The sequence below is a fragment of the Lipotes vexillifer genome, unplaced genomic scaffold, assembly GCF_000442215.2.
Source record: "Lipotes vexillifer unplaced genomic scaffold, Lipotes_vexillifer_v1.1 scaffold484, whole genome shotgun sequence".
Taxonomy (NCBI): Eukaryota; Metazoa; Chordata; class Mammalia; order Artiodactyla; family Lipotidae; genus Lipotes; species Lipotes vexillifer.
In genome coordinates, this window is record NW_006786458.1 from 1319700 (window position 1) to 1342662 (window position 22963).

General features: G+C 39.4%; 1 protein-coding gene across 1 annotated transcript in view; it reads left to right on the forward strand.

Moving 5' to 3' along the window:
• ADAM7 (ADAM metallopeptidase domain 7) overlaps window positions 1-22963 on the forward strand; it is a 172387-nt gene that overhangs the window by 35253 nt on the left and 114171 nt on the right. The window contains 2 exon segments of the mRNA XM_007472327.1: window positions 238-343; window positions 935-1034. Coding sequence (XP_007472389.1) covers window positions 238-343; window positions 935-1034 — 206 coding nt within the window.

Sequence of the window (22963 nt, forward strand, 5' to 3'; positions counted from 1 at the left end):
TTCCCTTAAACACAATGGAATCTTGGGTGGAGTGTTAATTGTTAATACAGATAATAATTTGTGCACTGTTTTGGCCTTTTACTTTATTTTAAAAAATAACCGGTGGAGGGAGAATTAAAGCCCTTTAAGGAAGGAAGAAGCAGAATTTTAACAGCTCAGTTAAATGTTAATATTCCACTGCCCTAAAGTTGATGTCCTGGATGTCCTGGCTGAAGTTCATGTGTTTTAATGTTACAGATATCTCCATCCTGGTGGTTGGGCTCATCCTGGTTATTACTGGTGTTGTGGTTGTCATAGTATTAATTCGTTACAAAAAATGTATTAAGTTGAAGCAAGTTCAGAGGTATGTCTGTATTCTCTGTGTGTTGAAGGGGACCATGACTGAGACTATGTAAGCTTTATGGCCATAGGGATGGGAGAAAAGTATAAGCCTCTTACTGAAGACCAAGTAAGAGTAGTAATAAGTCAAGCTTTTACACACTTTGCTCTCATTGAAATGTTTATCCCAGTGACTCCCAAACTTTGCTGTGCACTGGAATCAAAAGGGATTTAGGATTGACATACATATACTACTATGTATAAAACAGATAACTAATGAGAACAGACTGTATAGCACAGGGAACTCTACTCAATGCTCTGTGGTGACCTAAATGGGAAGGAAATCCAAGGAAGAGGGGGTATCTGTATACGCGTGGCTGATGCACCTTGCTGTACAGCAGAAGCTAACACAACATTGTAAAGCAACTATACTCCAATTTTTTTTAAAAAAAGGGATTTAAAAAAAAACACTAAATTTGATTCCTCCATCAGATTTAATTGTTATAGAGTGTAACATGAGTATCACTCTTTAAAAAATCTCCGAGATGATTTAATATTAACCACTGGCTTACCTCATACTTTAGCTGGTATCAACATTCAATTCCCTTCTTGACAGCCCACAGAGAGAAACCCTAGGAGTGGAGAATAAAGGATACTTTGGTGATGAGCAGCAGACAAGGATTGAGTCCATCTTACCTGATATTCACCCCCTACATGTAAGAAAATGTCATTTGCACTAGTTAATCAATTTAAAAAGTAGTTGTATGTATGTTTGAAATGGACCTATCCCTAAGCTAAGTGAGGTGGGAAGTGCAGAATACTCTAACACGATTCCACATCAATAACCTTCCGTTGACAGGTGGGGAAGGAGAGGATGGCAGGACTCAAACATACCAAGACACTATTTCAGAGCAGAATATATTGGTTAAATAAAATACTAATTTGTGCATGACTGGAAAAATGTACAAGCATAAACCATATTCTGGGATATGAAACAAATCTTAATAAATTTAAAAGAATTGGGGTCATACAAAATATGTTCTCAAAATAAAATTCTATTAGAGATCAGTATCAGAAAAACACTAGGAAAAATCTTTTTCTCGTAAAAAGCTTAAAATGTACAAGACTAAATGATAGTGTTAAGAGATAAATATTTGGGGGCAAAAGTATAATCACATGCAAGGAGGAGGTCACTATTTTAAGTTGGGAAAGTGGCTAATTTGGGGGGAGGAAGTGGGTGACAGTAATGATAGGAAACTTGAAATGGCAGTTTTATTCCTTAATCAGTGCAGTGATTGCAAGGATATTTACCTCAAATGGTTCATTAAGCCATGAATCTGTTTGGTGTGTGTTTTTTATCTGTATTGTATTTTCCCAAGAAATGACTAAAAATGAATAAGGGCAACAATGCCAATTATTAGTGGGGATATAGGGAGCAAAAACTCTCACAAAAGCTGATGAAACTTTAAATGGTACGACCAATAGGTAAAATTCATACTATACCCTAAACGTGATCATACACATTCCCTGTAATCCAGCAATTCCTGTCATTATGAACACACCAAACAGAAATGTGTACATGTGTATATCGGAAAACATCAACAATAATGTTCCAACAGCATTATTTGCAAAAAGTGAAAGTAATACGAATGTCCAATAACGCTACAGAGAAGGAAGAATGAACAAACTACTGACATTTACAACATACTATTGTATGTGATATCTTACTGTCACATACACTCAGACAACACACCAAACCTAAAAGCAAACTGTATGATTCAACTTATATACATTCAAACTGACAAAACTACTCTATGGTATTAGAAGTCAGGGTAGTCTTACCACAGGGAAGATTTTCAGAGGGAACGGTTAAAGTTTTATGTTTTGATCTGGGTGGGGTTCGGTTACCCACAGGCGCTCATTTTTTAAAATTCACCCACCTCATACTTTCTGTTTGTACATTTCTTTGTGTATCTTTTACATTACAAGAGAAGTTTATTAAAATAACACCCATAGCAATATATGAAAACCTAATAAAAAAGCTGACAATCCTGTAAAAGTCCCTGCAAGCAGTGACTTGTTCAGCACCTTTAACAACAGCTATGATTTCCAAAGCATTTGACTCAGTGGGGAGAAAAAAAAAAAAATGTGAGTGCTGGTTAGGAAGCTACAAAAGCATTCCTTTTAAAAAAGTTAACCAGTGAGGAAAGAATTTGCGATAAGATTATACCGATGAAACTGCCCACTAGGACCTAAGTCTTGAAGGAAGTATGAACTGATCATTGTTAGATGCAAATGCCAATGAAAATATAATGGTGCTAGTATTTTAAAATTAGGATTTTTTTTTTTTTGGTTTTGCTCCACGGCTCCAGAGATTTTGAATGCTTTACTCCAACTCTCCATGTCCCAAAAGCCCTGTGCTTTTTACTGTACAATATTACAGAACAAACTCCCACCCTACCCCCAGGAACACATATATGACATTATAGTAGAAAGGCTTTTACTGAACTTCTCTTACTTATGTCTGTATAGTTACCCTTTCTCTGGTAATATGACGGCTGATCATTTTTATCCAATCATACATTTTATTATGCCAGTGGTGACCCAAATCAACAAGTCTACATTGTCCACGCAAATGAAAGGAAAATATTGTGTAATAATTTTTTAAGCTTACACTGAGATTTTCTGATATGAGAACACAGGATGCTAATATCAGGTTTAAATAAGAAACTGAATGTAAATGCACTTAGCACCGTGTCTGGTATATATTTAGCACTTAATATGTGTTAAGTGTCTACTATGCCTCATGCACTGTCGCAGTAACTTTCCTAATTACATTTTCTTTAAATTAATGTGCAAAACAGTTGCACTCCCAGAGAAAGGATTCAGGTGAAGTTAGCCTGAGCATATGACCAAAGACAGATAGTCACCAGAGGTTCAAATAGAGCCTGGGGAATATTTATATTGAATACAAAATCCTTAAGGGTTTTTTGGATTTTTAGTTAAATGGGGGAACTTAGAAGAAGAGCTTAATAAATATTTGTTAAATATATGAATGAATTTAATTAACCATATAGCATAATATATTATAAATGTAGATTGTATAGGACAGTTTGGGTCCTTGAATCTCTTGTTTAGGTTTTTTGTATTATTTGTCATAAAATTATATGAATAATAATGATTTAGCTGACTCCTGTCTGATACATTAGTTGCCCATCAAAGGCCAGTTCTCAGCAAAATTGTGGTTTGGAAAAGATCTGTGTTTGGTGTCCTTTCCCAGTCACATTAATGATATTTGGTTAGCTTTTCTGTCTGGTACCCAGTGCCTCTCCTAGGTCCTGTTTCCACTGAACCATGCTGCCTGGTTGTATTAATGTCCACGGGGGCGGGGCGGGGAGGTTAAAAGAAAGCACTTCAAAATGGGGAACTTTGGCAGGGCACATCTGCATTACAATAGTAAGTTCTGGAAATCCTCAAAGACCTCCAAGGTCCAAAGGGATGTGCCTGGTTGTGGAATTTCAGGCATGCAGACAATTAGAGACTCTAAGATTTGGAAGTTAATAGACTGACCTTGAACTACTCATATCATAACATGTAAAGAAACTCCCACTCTTATATGTATGCTTGATTTACAGATAAGTTGTTAGACTCATTCATCACAAGAGAACAACCTAGGCAAGAATATGGTCTCTGTGTGTTTCAATATTTGTACATTTACTAGGACTGTATCCTAGAGACGACTAGCGAATGTATTTTGTAGGCTTGGAAAATAGTCATATTTGTTTGAGCCCTAACTGCAGGTTAAGCGTATCTCTTTTCATCAGCCAAGAACTGCAGAGTCCTTGGAGAGACTTCCAGCCAGTTTCTTGAGTCCGCACTACATTACGCTGGTATGGCCCCTTGGCTCTTTTCTGTCGGTTGTGCTAGTCTGTGTACATTTCACTAATAATCTTGGTGCCACTTAACCACCCATTGGTCCCTTGAAAATTTCCAACAATATAACATGGCTCTCTGACTTGAGGCAGAAACAGGAACTTCCTACTTCTCAGCAGGGCTGGGACTAGGGTGATAAAGAGCACAGTGACTCTTGTAAGTACACAGTCAGATACCGTCATTATTTAAAATACTGACTGTGCTCATCATGAATTCTTGGGAATTAGTTCTGATTTTTTTTTAAACAACACATTAACGTATTATTGATTGTGATCACAGAGTTTGTTTGTACCCCTTAAATGCTGCTCCTGGGACAAATGCCTTGCTCACCTCGCCCTGGTCCCAGCCCTGGTTCTCAGGGGTCAAACCCAATGAGAGCTTCCAGAGAGGCCTTGATCAGCAGAGGGCTTTCCACTAACTGAGGAGATGTCTTCCCTGAATAAATATTGATGAGAAAGAAACAAATTAGCTAAATCAGCCCACACATGCACGAGAGACACCGAGCCAAAAAAAGAGATATCACCAGGTTTCTAAGAGCACCTGTACCACTGGAATCTTTATCTACACCTGTATCCTCAAGGTCACACAGAACCCTTCCTATTCAGAACTGGACGCCGAAATCACCGAGATTCTCAACTACATCTTTGTAAACTCAGCAATTCTCATTATGCATTGTTCAATGGCTAGAAGGGTGTGATTAAGGTAGTGTTCAGTCTGTGGCTCCACAGAATCTGCCTGTCACACAAAAGGGTCTCAGAACGTGCTGACATGGAATGAGCATATCTCCCCGTGCCCTGCTCCACCAGCACAGTCCCTTTTTATAAATTGGTTTTACTGGGATTTCAACTGAGATTTATTTTGAATGAAAGCTCTAGTACTTGAAAAATGTTTGGCAATCTTCTTACCAAATATATTGTTGGAGACAGTTACAACCAGGATAACAAGGAAACATGGCTTCTGATAAAACTTCACTTATCCTGAACTATCATTGCCTCACCCCACCCCCAACCCCTCCATTCCCTAGCGATTTACGGTCTTAGGTTTTTCATGGATCAAAAAGAGGTGGTCTGTGTGTATATGTGCTCATGTGTATGTGTGCCTGTGTGTGAAATCTGGTTTGGTTCCTGACACAAATTTTTCAAATGCTAGCCTCCTTTTGTGTTCTTTGTCTACTCCTTGATTGGAGAGATCCTCTGTTCTTATCAAAAGATTAGGAAGGTTGAAATTGTTTCCCCGATATGCTTAAATTTCTAACTGATAATTCAGCAGTGCATGTTTTAGTCCAAGAGTTTTCAACCTGACTGAAGGAGCAAGCTAGAATTCAACAGTGTCAGAGTCTGAACATATTTTGGAAATAACAACAAAAACAAAATTTCTTTCTCAAACTTTTCTTGGCTAGAGTATACATACCCATGGGTTCTCATGAGGTATTTTAAAGAACATAACAGTACTGGTAATCATAGAAAAGGTTTCCTTTCTAATGGAACAGTTTTTTTCATGATTACTTTGTCCAAGTTTTCACTTACAAATCAATAACTGACTATGCCCGAGGGATGATTTCACTTTTGAATTATTAGGTCTAATGTCAGAAAATTTATCAAAAAATTGTGATTTTTGCCAAAGGGAGACAAAATGAGCATTCAGAGTTTTTGTTTTCATTCCTTCATTCATCCATTCAGTGACTTTTGTTGAGTCCCTACAATGTACTGGGTTAATGTGAAGCTTTCCCCAAGAAAGCATTCTTACTAGAACTACTGCCCAATACACTTTCCCTGTTGCGATGGAGAAGAAAAGACTTTTCTAATGGTCCCTCCACTCCACAAGGATGAACCTGTCTCATACTGGGGAGTAGAAAGAGATGCTCCTTAGGGCAAGCCAACTGGCTTCTTGTATTGAAAAATAAAATGATTTTCTTTCTTTTGTGATAGGCTTGTTGATTTTATTTTATAATGACGGCTTAATTAGCCATGGCTTAAGGGGATCTGGGAGAATGTGAATAAATGACGTACAACAGAATCCAGAAAGGTTACTGTAATTAGTAGCTATAAATGAAATATAACATATGCTTATAGATTCTGCAGACAACAATTTACTTTTAACCATCTCCTTTTATTTAGAGCTTGAAGTTGGATATCCAAAGCAGCCGTGCAAAGCTAGGCTGAGGATTCTGGATGTAAGATCTTCTTAACCTTCCCTAGATGTTGGCTACACATATTTCTGGTAGTTTTTTAAATGTTTTTTATCCAGACAGAAAACGGTGAAGAGAAACAACGTCTTCTGTAATATTTACCTGTAGAATGGCATAGACATAGGCTATCAAAAAAAATCTACCATTTTTCAAATGCTCCTTAGCTTAATACAAAAAAGTCTTCTTGCTCTAGGATTTTCTTACAAAATATTAATCTAATTACTTAAAAAAAAAAAAGAGTCAAAACTTAGAGGATAGTAAATTACAACGCTGAGTCTAAGAAGTAAAACATCTCTTATAACAGGTTATTTCTTTGGGAACAGAAAAGTACTTATCTTAATTTGAACCTGACATAATTACCATCAATTATTAAGGTTTAAATGAACTTCTCTCCTGCAGAGATGCCAAGGAAATCTGTGCAGGAAACATCAGATTCCACTAGTTAATTAAAAGGTAGACAGTGAAAGAGGGAAAAGAATAGTCACTTTAACTACAAAAATCCTTCTTAAACTTGTGGTGGCAGCCAAAGAGGACATGAAATGCTCCTGTTAATTCTAAATGACTAGAAGTTAATTCAAAATTCCTTATTTTTTAGAATTCCTTAAGAACCTGACAGAAAAGTCAGAGCATTACAAAAATTTCAGAAAACTGACTCCAGCAGAGAAGAAAGACAATTCCCACGAAGGGCTTTTGAGATCCTTACAATATACGGGTTTGAGCACTTCCTGTGCAATTTCTGCACTGTTTCCTTCCCTTCCTGTCAGTTGACGGTGATGCGCGGGATTGTCCTGGGAATGATTTCAGCTCCTTCTTATATGGGGGCTCCTCAAAGTGTTCTCATGGGTTCTCTATTTTCTTTTTTGTTAACTGCTAAAGCTACCTGCAATTATTTTTTCACTTACTGAAATAAAGTTTTCAAGGGCTAACTGCAAGTTTTCTGATTCAATGAAATAAAGACTGCAAATCGAAGAAGAAAGCTGATGGTTCTTGGTGAATTTCTGTGGCTGTGCTGACTGGTTGATGGGAAGAGTGAGTGAAATCAGCAAAGGACAGCAGTGACTCAGCACTTTGTACCTAGTGTGCTTTCAAAAAGCATCTGTTTTTCTAATCAAAGCTATTCCTTTAAGAAACAAAACTGGCACCTTGGATGGGCAATGAATTCATGCACCAAGGGCATTTACCAGCCTGTGGTAATGAAAGAAGGTTTCACAGTATATATTGATAGGGGTTATAGATTTAATTTGTCCCATTTTCCAGAGTGACATGAGTCTGGACTTGGTAGGAGATACAGAGTCTGCCTCTATGCTCTGGCCTCCACAAAAGTGCCTGTCTCCTGTGTATCCTCTACAGGATAAGTTGGACACTTAAAAAAGAGATGATGAATACTTACCTGATTAAAATAAATCTTTATTTGTAAAAAAAAAAAAAAAAGGAAAGAAAGAAACAATACCGATAAAGGCATGCTTAATGCAAAATATACTAATTGAAATATTTTATGTAAATTTTTGAGAAAAGAGAAATTCCATATCATATACACTAGCCTCATTAAAGCAAACAATAATCCTCATGTCCAAGACAAATATCATATGATATTGCTTATATGTGGAATCTAAAAAAAAAAAATGGTACAAATAAACTTATTTACAAAACAAACAGTCACAGATGTAGAAAACAAACTTATGGTTGGCAGGGGGAGTGGGGGGAAGCAGGGGTCAGGGGGAGGGTTAAATTGGGAGACTGGGATTGAGATATACACACTACTATATATAAAACAGATAACTACTAAGGACCTATTGTATAGCACAGGGAACTCTACTCAATACTCTGTAATGACCTATATGGGAAAAGAATCTAAAGAAGAGAGGATATATGTATATGTATAACTGATTCACTTTGCTGTACACCTGAAACCAACACAACACTGTAAATCAACTATAAACAATTTTTTTTTTAAGACAAAATGAAGGGATGTTCACATATCCATATTTGCCTGAACAATACGTGTTGATGAACAATATACATTTTGGTGATATTCCCCCTTTAAAAGAATCATTTTCTTGATTTTTTTTTTTTTTTTTTTTTTTTTTTTTTTCCCGTTCCCATATCTCTTTCAGAAAACTCCCCTCATGGTGTCCTTTCCGAGGACGTCACTCATGTCCTCTTCTTGGGCTCTACATTCAGCTAACTACCAATTTCTAGTGATTTTTTTTTTTTTTCAAATTTCTTCTCTCCAATTATAAATATGTCTGGAATTCCCTAAGTCCTCCTGCTTCATTGCTTCATGCCTAGATAATCACTCTAGTCTTCTAATCTGCTTCCCTGTTTTTCAAATAACCCCAGGGGCCTTCTGACAATCGAGCCTCTTTTTAATTTCAGGTGGTATTCACCATGCTTGCCATACTACTCAACCTGGGTCTTAGAGACTTTACCTACAGTCCTTTCAAATGCTGCCTCTCTCTGCTCTATTTCTTAGGGATCTTCTTCTTCCAATATTGTCTACAGATTAGGAAGCATTTTCACAGCCATCCCCTACTAGTGGGCCCCTTGTAGGCCCAGTTCTGTCCCTGGTTATGGAGCCAGTTATGATTTCATAGCCTTGATATTTCTAGCTCTTGTCACCTCCCAGGGTTTGAATCCTTTCCCTTGAACCCACAGGTACTGACAGAACTCCTGGTGGGAATGGACGTACCTATTAGACCTACTGTCCAAGCACCTCTGCCTCCCACCTCAGTGCCGTAAGTGCCTTGCTGCCCTGCCACGAATAAATAACCCTTCCTGATGCTAGTACTTGCCTCAACTTAGACGGAGCTTGCTACGGGTCTGGGATGTTGTGTCTTGGGATGCTGGGCTGTGCTTACAGCTGGGTCACGTGCCCTCTGCCCTGGACAGAGGCAGATTTATCGGCAAGCTCAGGAAGCTGGGGCTTCAGGGCCCATCACATGCACTGCTCCTTCCAAGACCTTTTATCTAACTTTGTATTTACATTTTTTAAGGACCTGAATTCAGTGGGCTGGTTTGGGTTGGTGAGCAGGAAGTCCAATGATTGATCAGCAAAAGTACCAACAGAAAACAAATAGGACAAAGATGCATCTTAGTTAGGCTGAGGTTTAGTCATGGGGAGGGCGAGAGTGGACCGACCTGAAATGGGAAGAGGCGGGTATGGGCATGAGAGAAGCATGGCAGGTTTGACAAGCCCCCCACACCATCCCACCCCCATCTGAGAGAGTGCCACAGAGGAAAATCCAAGGCATGAGTGAAACCCAGCTGAACTTTGACCATGCTCCCCAGCCCAGGCACAGATCAAGGGTAGAGGGCCAAAGGTATATCTGCTCCCAGAATTTGAGCAAAACCGCTGCCCAAACCTCTGACCTGTGAGTGATACAGAACCAGGGAAACCCAAAGAAATCAGTAAAATATAAAAAGAAGTCAAACTGAGTAGAGACGTGAGTGGCTGTACATTGCAGGGGGGTGGAGGGCAGTTGGGGGATAGATTCTGCAGTTTAACTTCCCACAAAATCACTTAAAAAAATTCTCCAGGGCTTCCCTGGTGGTGCAGTGGTTGACAGTCCGCCTGCCGATGCAGGGGACACAGGTTCGTGCCCCGGTCCGGGAAGATCCCACATGCCGCAGAGCGGCTGGGCCCGTGAGCCACGGCCGCTGAGCCTGCGCTCCGCAACGGGAGAGGCCACAGCAGTGAGAGGCCCGTGTACCGCAAAAAAATATTTTAAAAAATTCTCCAAAAAAATAAATCAGAATCCGTATTTGTTATAATATATTGTCTAAATGCTACAGTGCCAAGGAATCTCAAGTATATTTTTACATCATTTATGCCAGGAATGCAGTGATGGTGACCCAAACGAAAACAAAACAAAACCAGCATTGCCAATAGCATCCATTACAGTCCTGCCTCGGTATCTGTGGAGGATTGGCTCCAGGACCCCCCAAACAAAACTCCTCCCAAGCTCAAGTCTCTTACATAAAACGGCAAAGTATTTGCATATAACCTAAGCATATCCTCCCAGTATACTTTAAGTCATTTCTAGATTACTTGTAATACCCAATACAATGAAAATAGTAGCTTTGTAAATAGTTGTAAATAAAATGTAAATGCTATGTAAATAGTGGGCGGGATGTGGCAAGTTCAAGTTTTGCTTTTTGGAACGTTGTGAATTTTTTAAAAAATATTTTTTCATCCTCAGTTGGTTGAATCCCTGCATGCAGAACTCATGATTACAAAGGGATGACTGTATTCTCAAATATCAACCAGCTCCATATACCCAGTTTGCCTTTTTCTCAAAGCATCTGTACTGACACGAGATTGTGGAATTAAAAAAAAAATCCACACATTTTAGCACTCACATGTGCTAAAACTGGGAAATATATTCTAAAGAAAGGTAATAACCTCCTTATAAACGTGCATATATATGTGGCAGGTCTGTCTGTACCTGACAACCCATCAATGAAGTTCTTAGAACGGTCACTAGGTGGCGACATAGGAAACTAAATCTCCTGTGAGCGGGCAGCTTGCTGGACGATTTCATCCCTTTGTCAGACAACACCAGGCCGTCAAAATCATGACTTTAAATAAACTTACTAAGAAATGTGTTAAAGTCCTGTTCTTGATTATTAAGGAGGTAACTCTGTGAATTAAGCCAGACACAATTCCCTGTCTGCCAGGGTCGTGGGTTGAGGTAGAAAAATAGGGATCATTATCACTGAACAAAAGGGGAGCTGGGCTGGCAGCCTGAAAGCTTATGATTGGAGATTTTAAATTGGAAAGACAAATACTATTTATTCTCAGTTCTGCAATCCAGTCTTCTTGAAGCTGACCTGTCAATAGTCCCAAATAACCCAGTCTCCTGAAGACTCCTGTGAGATTTTGCTTTTGTTTTTAAATTTTGTATTATCTGTGTACTTATTTTTTAGAAGGCCAGCAGATTAGCCACTTCTGCCATGGAAACTTCAAGAGCGCCCCCTTTTCCAGGGACACCTAATGAATAGAAAATGTCAGGAAAAGCCACAGCCTGTGTGACTTACATGACTTTTTGGTGGACCCCTGATGACAACTGATCATCACCAAAGACTGAGAAATATTGATTAGACCCCTGAGCTCACTGGAAGCTTCCTGATCACTTTCTAACTGAAGGTCAGGCTTTTAAGAAACTCAAAAGCCGTTCTGGAAGGAAGTGGCTGCCTCGTGGCCTTGACAGAATCCATTAACATCTTTCTCCAGGAAAAGCAGTAACCATGAGCTATACGTAATGGATATTGATTGCTAAGGAAAGAAGATACATATAACTTTAAACCTCAGAGGTCTCCAGGAATGAAAGACATAGAAAAAGATGTCTTCAGCGGCACCCGAGTGCTAGCTCAGAAAAAATTATGCCAGAGCTGTCTTAGAGAATCTTAGATAACTGAATGTAAAACCCAGTGTTCTTGCCATGGATACCAGCAATTTGCTACAAGGAGAGCAACTACAGCATTTACTGAGTGTACACTATTTGTTAAGCATTATTCTAAGCACTTCATATGTATAATTTCATTTTAAAATTAGAACAATTCTGAGTGAACTAATATTATTATTCTCATTTTATAGTTTGAGAAAATCAAGGTCAAAAGTCAAATAATGCACTGAAAGAGAGACAGCTGATTAAATTACGTAGTCAGGACATCAACCCAGGAAGTCTAACTCGAAAGAGTACGCTTTCAATCACTCCCACGCTGCTGGTGTAAATATACTTTTGATTATATTATAGGGAAAAAGCAGAGGCCTCCTCCAAATTCAGACTTCTGGAAAGGAAATTAATATATCTCACTCCCATTCTCATTTTCCATCCACCAAACTTCCCAACCTTTGCAGCCTCAGGGACAATGATTCATGGGTTAACACAGCAAGGAAAGAAAAGGGAAGCCAGGCAGCAGTCACCTCACGATTTAGCCGATTTACCCTAGTTGAGATGCTGCTGTCCACAGACAGCTGTGTCTGGGGATACAGCTGAGGCTTTAATACCTTTTGCCGTTCTCCTGGCCACTCCCCAGGGGGTGCTTGTGATCCTGGAATCTTTTCTGTGTTTTACAACTACGTCAGGTTCTGGACAATGCTTTCTCAACAGAATGGGGCTCTCCCTGGGTGATGTTTTAGTTCAGTTTAGCACGCCTGGGAAACTGTCTGATGCTGCCTCCACCATCTGTGTTCAGGGAAGGAAAACCAGCAGAATTATTGACACTTAGCAGCTGGTGGGTCACGGGGTGGCAGGCATCAATAAAGAGGCAGAACCCTCTGATGAAGCCTTCTTCCTTGCTTTAATAATAAAAAAAATGCCCCAGATGAGTGGTCACCTTTCACAGGTAAGGAAAGAGAGGGTATCTGTACTGCACCCTTTCAGATTCCAGGCACCTGCTAGACCTTTACACACTTCTCCTGGGATGTCCACTGCAAAGTTCTGTGACAACTATTATTTTATAGACAAGGAAACTAACGATAAGTGGTCCCCAGACATACATCTGTAAATGGGCCTCAGACTAAAAGCATGATCTGAACTGTTACCCATTCCAGTTTTGAGGCTGGAGTGGGTAACAGTCAGGCACCAATGTAACAACAACATAACAGGTCACCGGTGAATGACCTAAGAGTTTATTCTTGGGGAACGCGACTTTGATCTAGAAAGGGGTTGCCCAACGAAGAGCAGTGGGTGGGCCTGGGTTTTGGCCATAAAGCAACAGATATCAATTTCATTTTTCACACCTTCTCCAGGTTCTTTGAAGTAATGATTAGAGGGAAGAAAATATTCAAAGGTCTGTCGTCATTCCAAAAGGACTCAAAAAAAGGACTTGCTGGATAGAAAAACATGAATGATTTTAGGCAAATCCTCCAGCATTTAAAAATCATTCTCATCCCATATTTAAACTTTTCCATTCCTCACTTTATCAGGATCAGCCTCTTGATATAAAAGTTTACAATGATGACCCGGGAAAGGTGACATTTTTTTTAAAAAAAGAAGAAATCTGAGGTCCTGACTCTGGAACATGCTTCTTCAGGTCCACCTGGCAAAGTAGCTGGAGATTAGTTTGATCTCAGAAATGTGTGTGATGCTCTCTCTGAAGAGGGACTTAGATTAAGATATCATTATCTTCTGCAGTCTATAGGCTGCCGAGGAAAGGAAAAGACATGATCTTCTGAGATTGGTTCAAGATGGCGGAGCAGAAGGACTTGCTCTCACTGCCTCTTGCGAGAGCACCGGCATCGCAGCTAACTGCTGAACAATCATCCACAGGAAGACACTGGAACTCACCAAAAAAGATATCCCACATCCAAAGACAAAGGAGAAGCCACAGTGAGATGGTAGGAGGGGCACAATCACAATAAAATCAAATCCCATAACTGCTGGGTAGGTGACTCACAAACTGGAGAACACTTATACCACAGAAGTCCACCCACTGGAGTGAAGGTTCTGAGCCCCACATCAGGCTTCTCAACCTGGGGGGTCTGGCAACGGGAGGAGGAATTCCTAGAGAATTAGACTTTGAAGGCTAGCGGGATTTGACTGCAGGACTTTGACAGGACTGAGGGAAACAGAGACTCCACTCTTGGAGGGCACACACAAAGTAGTGTGCGCATCGGGTCCAGGGGAAGGAGCAGTGACCCCATAGGAGACTGACCCAAACCTACCTGCTAGAGTTGGAGGGTCTCCTGCAGAGGCAGGGGGTGGCTGTGTCTTACCACGGGGACAAGGACACTGGCAGCAGAAGTTCTGGGAAGTACTCCTTGGTGTGAGCCCTCCCAGAGTCTGCCATTAGCCCCACCAAAGAGCCCAGGTAGGCTCCAGTGTTGGGTCACCTCAGGCCATCAACCAACAGGGAGGGAACCCAGCCCCACCCACCAGCAGACAACTGGATTACAGTTTTACTGAGCTCTGCCCAACAGAGCAACAGCCAGCTCTACCCACCACCAGTCCCTCCCATCAGGAAACTTGCACAAGCCTCTTAGATAGCCTCATCCACCAGAGGGGAGACAGCAGAAGCAAGAAGAACTATAATCCTGCAGCCTGTGGAACAAAAACCACATTCACAGAAAGACAAGATGAAAGGGCAGAGGGCTATGTATCAGATGAAGGAACAAGATAAAACCCCAGAAAAACAACTAAATGAAGTGGAGATAGGCAACCTTCCAGAAAAAGAATTCAGAATAATGATAGTGAAGATGATCCAGGACCTCAGAAAAGGAATGGAGGCAAAGATGGAGAAGATGCAAGAAATGTTTAACAAAGACCTAGAAGAATTAAAGAACAAACAAACAGAGGAACAATACAGTAACAAATGAAAAATACACTAGAAAGGATCAATAGCAGAATAACTGAGGCAGAAGCACAGATAAGTGACCTGGAAGACAGAATGGTGGAGTTCACTGCTGTGGAACAGAATAAAGAAAAAAGAATGAAAAGAAATGAAGACAGCCTAAGAGAACTCTGGGACAACATTAAATGTGACAAAATTTTTATTATAGGGGTCCCAGATGGAGAAGAGAAAGAGAAAGGACCCAAGAAAATATCTGAAGAGATTATAGTTGAAAAATTCCCTAACATGGTAAAGGAAATAGCCACACAATTCCAGGAAGCACAGAGAGTCCAATAAAGGATAAACCCAAGGAGAAACACACCAAGACACATAGTAATCAAACTGGCAAAAATTAAAGACAAAGAAAAATTACTGAAAGCAGCAAGGGAAAAATGACAAATAACATACAAGGGAACTCCCATAAGGTTAACAGCTGATTTCTCAGCAGAAACTCTACAAGCCAGAAAGGAGTGGCGTGATATACTTAAAGTGATGAAAGGGAAGAACCTACAACCAAAATTACTCTGCCCAGCAAGGATCTCATTCAGATTCCATGGAGAAATCAAAAGCTTTACAGACAGGCAAAAGCTAAGAGAATTCAGCACCACCAAACCAGCTTTACAACAAATGCTAAAGGAACTTCTTTAGGTGGGAAACACAAGAGAAGAAAAGGACCTACAAAAACAAACCCAAAACAATTAAGAAAATGGTCATAGGAACATACATATCGATAATTACCTTAAAGGTGAAAGGATTAAATGCTCCAACCAAAAGACACAGGCTTGCTGAATGGATACAAAAACAACTCATATATATGCTGTCTACAAGAGACCCACTTCAGACCTAGGGACACATACAGACTGAAAGTGAGGGAATGGAAAAAGATATTCCATGCAAATGGAAATCAAAAGAAAGCTGGAGTAGCAGTACTCATATCAGATAAAATAGACTTTAAAACAAAGAATGTTGTAAGAGACAAGGAAGGACACTACATAATGATCAAGGGATCAATCCAAGAAGAAGATATAGCAACTATAAATATATATGCACCCAACATAGGAGCGCCTCAGTACATAAGGCAACTGCTAACAGCTATAAAAGAGGAAATTGACAGTAACACAATAATAGTGGGGGACTCTAACACCTCACTTACACCAATGGACAGATCAACCAAAATGAAAATAAATAAGGAAACAGAAGCTTTAAATGACACAACAGACCAGATAGATTTAATTGATATTTATAGGACATTCCATCCAAAAACAGCAGATTACACTTTCTTCTCAAGTGTGTACGAAACATTCTCCAAGATAGATCACATCTTGGGTCACAAATCAAGCCTCAGTAAATTTAAGAAAATTGAAATCATATCAAGCATCTTTTCTGACCACATCGCTATGAGATTAGAAATGAATTACACGGAAAAAAACATAAAAAACACAAACACATGGAGGCTATACATTACGAAATAACCAAGAGATCACTGAAGAAATCAAAGAGGAAATTAAAAAATACCTAGAGACAAATGACAATGAAAACACGACAATCCAAAACCTATGGGATGCAGCAAAAGCAGTTCTAAGAGGGAATTTTATAGCAATACAAGCCTACCTCAAGAAACAAGAAAAATCTCAAGCAAACAATCTAACCTTACACCTAAAGGAACTAGAGAAAGAAGAACAAACAAAACCCAAAGTTAGCAGAAGGAAAGAAATCATACAGATCAGAGCGGAAATAAATAAAATAGAAATAAAGAAAACAATAGCAAAGATCAATAAAACTAAAAGCTGGTTCTTTGAGAAGATAAAATTGATAAACCATTAGCCAGACTCATCAAGAAAAAGAAGCAGAGGACTCAAATCAATAAAATTAGAAATGAAAAAGAAGTTACAACAGACACTGCAGAAATACAAAGCATCCTAAGAGACTACTACAAGCAACTCTATGCCAATAAAATGGACAACCTGGAAGAAATGGAAAGATTCTTAGAAAGCTATAACCTTCTAAGACTGAACCAGGAAGAAATAGAAAATATGAACAGACCAATCACAAGTAATGAAATTGAAACTGTGATTTAAAATCTTCCAACAAACCAAAGTCCAGGACCAGATGGCTTCACAGGTGAATTCTATCAAACCTTTAGAGAAGAGCTAACACCCATCCTTCTCCAACTCTTCTTAAAAATTGCAGAGGAAGGAACACTCCCAAACTCATTCTATGAGGCCACCACCACCCTGATACCAATATCAATATAAAATTACAGACCAATATCACTGATGAATATAGATGCAAAAATCCTCAACAAAATACTATCAAACAGAATCCAACAATACATTAAAAGGATCATACTCCACGATCAAGTGGGATTTATCCCAGAGATTCAAGGATTCTTCAATATATGGAAATCAATCAATGTGATACACCGTATTAACAAATTGAAGAATAAAAACCATATGATCATCTCAATAGGTGCAGAAAAAGCTTTAGACAAAATTCAACAGCCATTTATGATAAAAACTCTCCAGAAACTGGGCATAGAGGGAACCTACCTCAACATAATAAAGGCCATATACAATAAACCCACAGCAAACATCATTCTCAATGGTGAAAAACTGAAAGCATTTCCTCTAAGATCAGGAACAAGACAAGGATGTCCACTCTCACACTACTATTCAACATGGTTTTGGAAGTCCTAGCCATGGCAATCAGAGAAGAAAAAGAAATAAAAGGAATACAAATTGGAAAAGAAGAAGTAAAACTGTCACTGTTTGCAGATGACATGTTACTATACATAGAGAATCCTAAAGATGCCACCAGAAAACTATTAGAATTAATCAATGAATTTGGTAAAGTTGCAGGATACAAAATTAATGCACAGAAATCTCTTGCTTTCCTATACACTAGTTATGAAAAATCTTAAAGAGAAATTAAGGAAACAGTCCCATTTACTACTATAAGAAAAAGAATAAAATACCTAGGAATAAACCTACCTAGGGAGACAAAAGACCTGTATGTAGAAAACTATAAGACACTGGTGAAAGAAATTAAAGATGATACAAACAGATGGAGAGATATACCATGTTCTTGGATTGGAAGAATCAATATTGTGAAAATGACTATACTACCCAAAGCAATCTACAGATTCAATGCAATCCCTATCAAACTACCAATGGCATTTTTTAGAGAACTAGAACAAAAAATCTTAAAATTTGTATGGAGACACAAAAGATCCCGAATAGTCAAAGCTGTCTTGAGGGAAAAAAATGGAGCTGGAGGAATCAGACTCCCTGACTTCAGACTATACTATAAAGCTACAGTAATCAAGACAATATGGTACTGGCACACAAACAGAAATATAGATCAATGGAACAGGATAGAAAGCCCAAAGGTAAGCCCACGTACCTCTGGTCAACTAATCTATAACAAAGGAGTCAAGGATATACAATGGAGAAAAGACAGTCTCTTCAATAAGTGGTGCTGGGAAAACTGGACAGCTATATGTAGAAGAATGAAATTAGAACACTCCCTAACACCATACACAAAAATAAATTCAAAATGGATTAGAGACCTAAATGTAAGACGGAACACTATAAAACTCTTAGAGGAAAACATAGGAAGAGCACTCTTTGACATAAATCACAGCAAGATTTTTTTTGATCCACCTCCTAAAGTAATGGAAATAAAAACAAAAATAAACAAATGGGACCTAATGGAATTTAAAAGCTTTTACACAGCAAAGGAAACTACAAACAAGATAAAAAGACAACCCTCAGACTGTGAGAAAATGTCTGCAAATGAATCAATGGACAAAGGATTAATTTCCAAAATATATAAACAGCTCATGCAGCTCAATATTAAAAATACAAACAACCCAATCCAAAAATGGGCAGAAGACCTAAACAGACATTTCTCCAGAGAAGACATACAGACGGCGAAGAAGCACATGAAAAGCTGCTCAACATCACTAATCATTAGAGAAATGCAAATCAAAACCACAGTGAGGTATCACCTCACACCAGTAAGAATTGGCATCACCAGAAAATCTACAAACAACAAATGCTGGAGAGGGAGTGGAGAAAAGGGAACCCTCCTGCACTGTTGGTGGGAATGTAAATTGATGCAGCCACTATGGAGAACATTATGGAGGTTCCTTAAAAAGCTAAAAATAGAACTACCGTATGAACCAGCAATCCCACTGCTGGGCATATACCCTGAGAAAACCATAACTCGAAAAGAGTCATGTACCCCAATGTTCATTGCAGCACTATTTACAATAGCCAGGACAGGGAAGCAACCTAAGTGCCCATCGACAGATGAATACATAAAGAAGATGTGGTACATATATACAATGGAATATTATTCAGCCATAAAAAGGAACGAAACTGGGTCATTTGTAGAGACGTGGATGGATCTAGGGACTATCATACAGAGTGAAGTAAGTCAGAAAGGGTAAAACAAATATCGTATATTAACACACATATGTGGAACCTAAAAAAATGGTACAGATGAACCAGTTTGCAGGGCAGAAACTGACACACATATGTAGAGAACAAATGTATGGATACAAAGGGGGGAAAGTGGCGGGGGGTGGTGGTGGTGGGATGAATTGGGAGATTGGGATTGACATGGATCCACCAATATGTATAAAATGGATAACTAATAAGAACCTGCTGTATAAAAAAATCAATAAAATAAAATTCAAAAATTTTAAAAAAAAAAGGTCTTCCATGTAGCACACTGAGCACATTTGATGCCTCAGTACTGCGGCACTGCCAAGCAATTCAGAATAGAAATCAATTCATCCCATCTCATTAGTGATGCTTTGGTGGTTTAACAGGTTTCTATGCTGAAAAATCCCACCAGCTGGACCCTGTGCCACTCAACATCCCACCTTCAGAACTGAATTATCAGACACAAGGCCAATGTAATGTCATACTCCTGCCTGGGTTCACTTGGATCTTCAACTGAGAGAACGCTCAGAAAGAGAGTGAGAAATCTAAAAAAAAGTGGATATATATATGTACATGGATAACTGACTCACTTTGCTGTACAGCAGAAACTAACAAAATATTGTAAAGCAACTATACTCCAATACAAATTAATTTTAAAAAAAGGAAAGACGGGGCTTCCCTGGTGGCGCAGTGGTTGGGAGTCCGCCTGCCGATGCGGGGGACACGGGTTGGTGCCCCGGTCCGGGAAGATCCCACATGCCGCGGAGCGGCTGGGCCCGTGAGCCATGGCCGCTGAGCCTGCGCGTCCGGAGCCTGTGCTCCGCAACGGGAGAGGCCGCAACAGTGAGAGGCCCGCGTACCACACACAAAAAAAATAAAGGAAAGAAGAGTGATAGAATGAACATCATTTCAGGATCACAGAACAGCCAAAATATGACCTTCTTCACTAGGAACTCCCCCACTCAGTGACACTTGTAAAAGCAAACAAGCAAAAACTAGAAACAGAGACCAATAATCCTTGTAAATTTCAGAGGGGGAAAAAATGGCATAAAAATAACAAAATGAATCACAAATATGGATTGATAGCATTTAGGTTCTTCTTGTTTCATTATCCATTTACTTCATTATTCAACAAGGATTCATTGCACACTTGCTGTGTTGGAGGTATTGTTCTAGGGACATGAAGATATACAGGTGGATAAAGCTCTGCCCTAAGAAACCCAACCCTCACGGGAAAGCAAAACAGGCCTCTAAATGGATGGTCATAAAATAGTGTGATGAAAGGCACAAAGGAGGAAGGCAGTAGACGGGGTTGCCCAGGAGAAGGAAGAGGAGGCGTGTACTGTTTGGCAGAGTGGAGAAGCCTTCAAAAGGCATGTGACTTTCCAGATAGAAAGTACCCACCTTAAAAGTTACAGTGTAGGGCTTCCCTGGTGGCGCAGTGGTTGAGAGTCCGCCTGCCGATGCAGGGGACATGGGTTCGTGCCCCGGGAGAGGCCACAACAGTGAGAGGCCCGCATACCGCAAAAAAAAAAAAAAAAAGTTACAGTGTAATATAGCTGATTCACTTTGTTATACAGAAGAAACTAACACAACATTGTAAAGCAATTATACTCCAATAAAGATGTTAAAAAGGACTTCCCTGGTGATGCAGTGGTTAAGAATCCACCTGCCAATGCAGGGGATGCGGGTTCGAGCCCTGGTCTGGGAAGATCCCACATGCCACAGACCAACGAAGCCCGTGCACCACAACTACTGAGCCTGCGCTCTAGAGCCCACGAGCCATGATGATTGAAGCCCGCGTGCTTAGAGCCCATGCTCCACAGCAAGAGAAGCCACCATGTCGCGTGCAGCAACGAAGACCTGATGCAGCCAAAAATAAATAAATTAATTAATTTTTTAAAATGTTACAGGGTAGTGAAATTTCAAATCACCAGTTTTAAAGAGAAGAACTCAAAACCTCAGAGGCAAGTTATAGGTTATAAAGAGGAATCAAAATCAGGGATATCATTATATTTCTCAATACTGTATAGGAGGTTAGGAGAAAATAGATCAATGCCTTCAAATACTGAGGAAAAATGTTTTTCAAACCGGAAGTCTAAACTCAGCTAAACTTCATAATCAAGTATGAAGGTAGAATAAACATTTTCACCATGCAAGCTTTCAAAATTTTAGCTGTTATTCATCTACTGGAAGTTGGTAGAGGAGGTGCTCCAAAACGTAAGAGAATAAAAGGATAAAGAAGACAAAAGATTTGAGGAACAGATGATTCAACATAGTAGAAAAGTAAAGGAAATTTCCCAGATGTGGGTAGAGGGAGGTCCCAGGATGACTGCTGTCCTAGGGAGTCCCAGAAAGTCGCTGGTCAGATTTCAGAAAGGATAGAAAGCTCCAGAAGAGATGTCCTCAAGAGGAGATAAACAAAAACACAGTAGTGGACCTGGCTGAGAACAAAGTGTCTTTACCATCCTGAGATGTGGTTTCCAGTTCTTCTGGAGCAGTGGTTCTCAGTGAGCGTGATTTTGTTCTTCAGGAGACATATGACAATGTCTGGAGACATTTTTGGTTGTTCCAACTAGATGGAGGTGTTAGAAGGAGACCAGTGATGCATCTAAATATCCTACAATGCACAAGACAGCCTCCTGCTCTTTACCACCCCACCCAAGAATTATCAGACCAAATTATCAATTGATCCAGGTAAAAAAAAACCCTGTCCTGGAGAGTTTAATACAAAAACATTTTAATGGGGCTATTTGAAATCCAAGGGAAAAAATGTACAAGGAGAGGAATGTAATCACATATACTGTGCTGTTCAACTATGAGTGATATTTAAAACTGTGCTATACCTATTTTGGAAAGACTAGGAAACAAGTGGTAAGAAGAAGGAGGTAAAAGAGCGGTGAGTCTTTATTGTTCTCAGATGGAAGATGGTAGATAATTCCTAAAATTGACAAATGTACCAATGGAAACATAAGTGACTTATTTAGAAATATGGAGGTATCTGGCAGTGGAAATAACTTACAGTACTGGCTGTTTAGTGTATAGTGACTGGGAAAGTATGGGGCAGAAGCTCCTATCTTTCATTATAAATCTTGAATATCATTTGACATTTTAAACTATATGTATGTTTCATGAAAAAAAATACCTTTAATGGACATAAGGTCTCTGTTCATCCTGAGACCCAGTAATCTAATTCAGAAATTAGACTTCTGGTTCATGTAAATGAGTAAATAACTTAGACAATTTCAATGAAAATGTAATATTTTAATTTTCTGATTGAGACATCAAAAGATGCAATTTTTCTGATCTTTGCAATAAATTTTCCTTTATATTTCAAGTTGGTTTCCCCCAGTGGAGAATTCAGGCTGGGCAGACTAAAGGGAGTGTATAGAGGGGTTGATTCATCAAGCACCAAGATGGTTCCATCAACAACATCCTGCCAGAGGGACAATGTAAAATTGTGATTAAGAGACATAATTGAGGCTGATCCAAAGAGACATGGGAAGAGTGGGTCCTTAAACTGCAATACAGGAAGCCTCAAGAGCCCACATATTGAAAATCAACTGGAATTGGAGAGCTTGGCAATTTGGAGAGAACTGGCTGGAATGAGAAGACTAGGAGGTGTCCTGGAATAACTAGAGAGGTGGGAGCCCATGACCGCCACTAAGGTTGTGCAAATTCTCCATATACATCAGCATCTGTGAGTTCACCCAGTAAAGAGGATGGAGCAGAGAAGAAT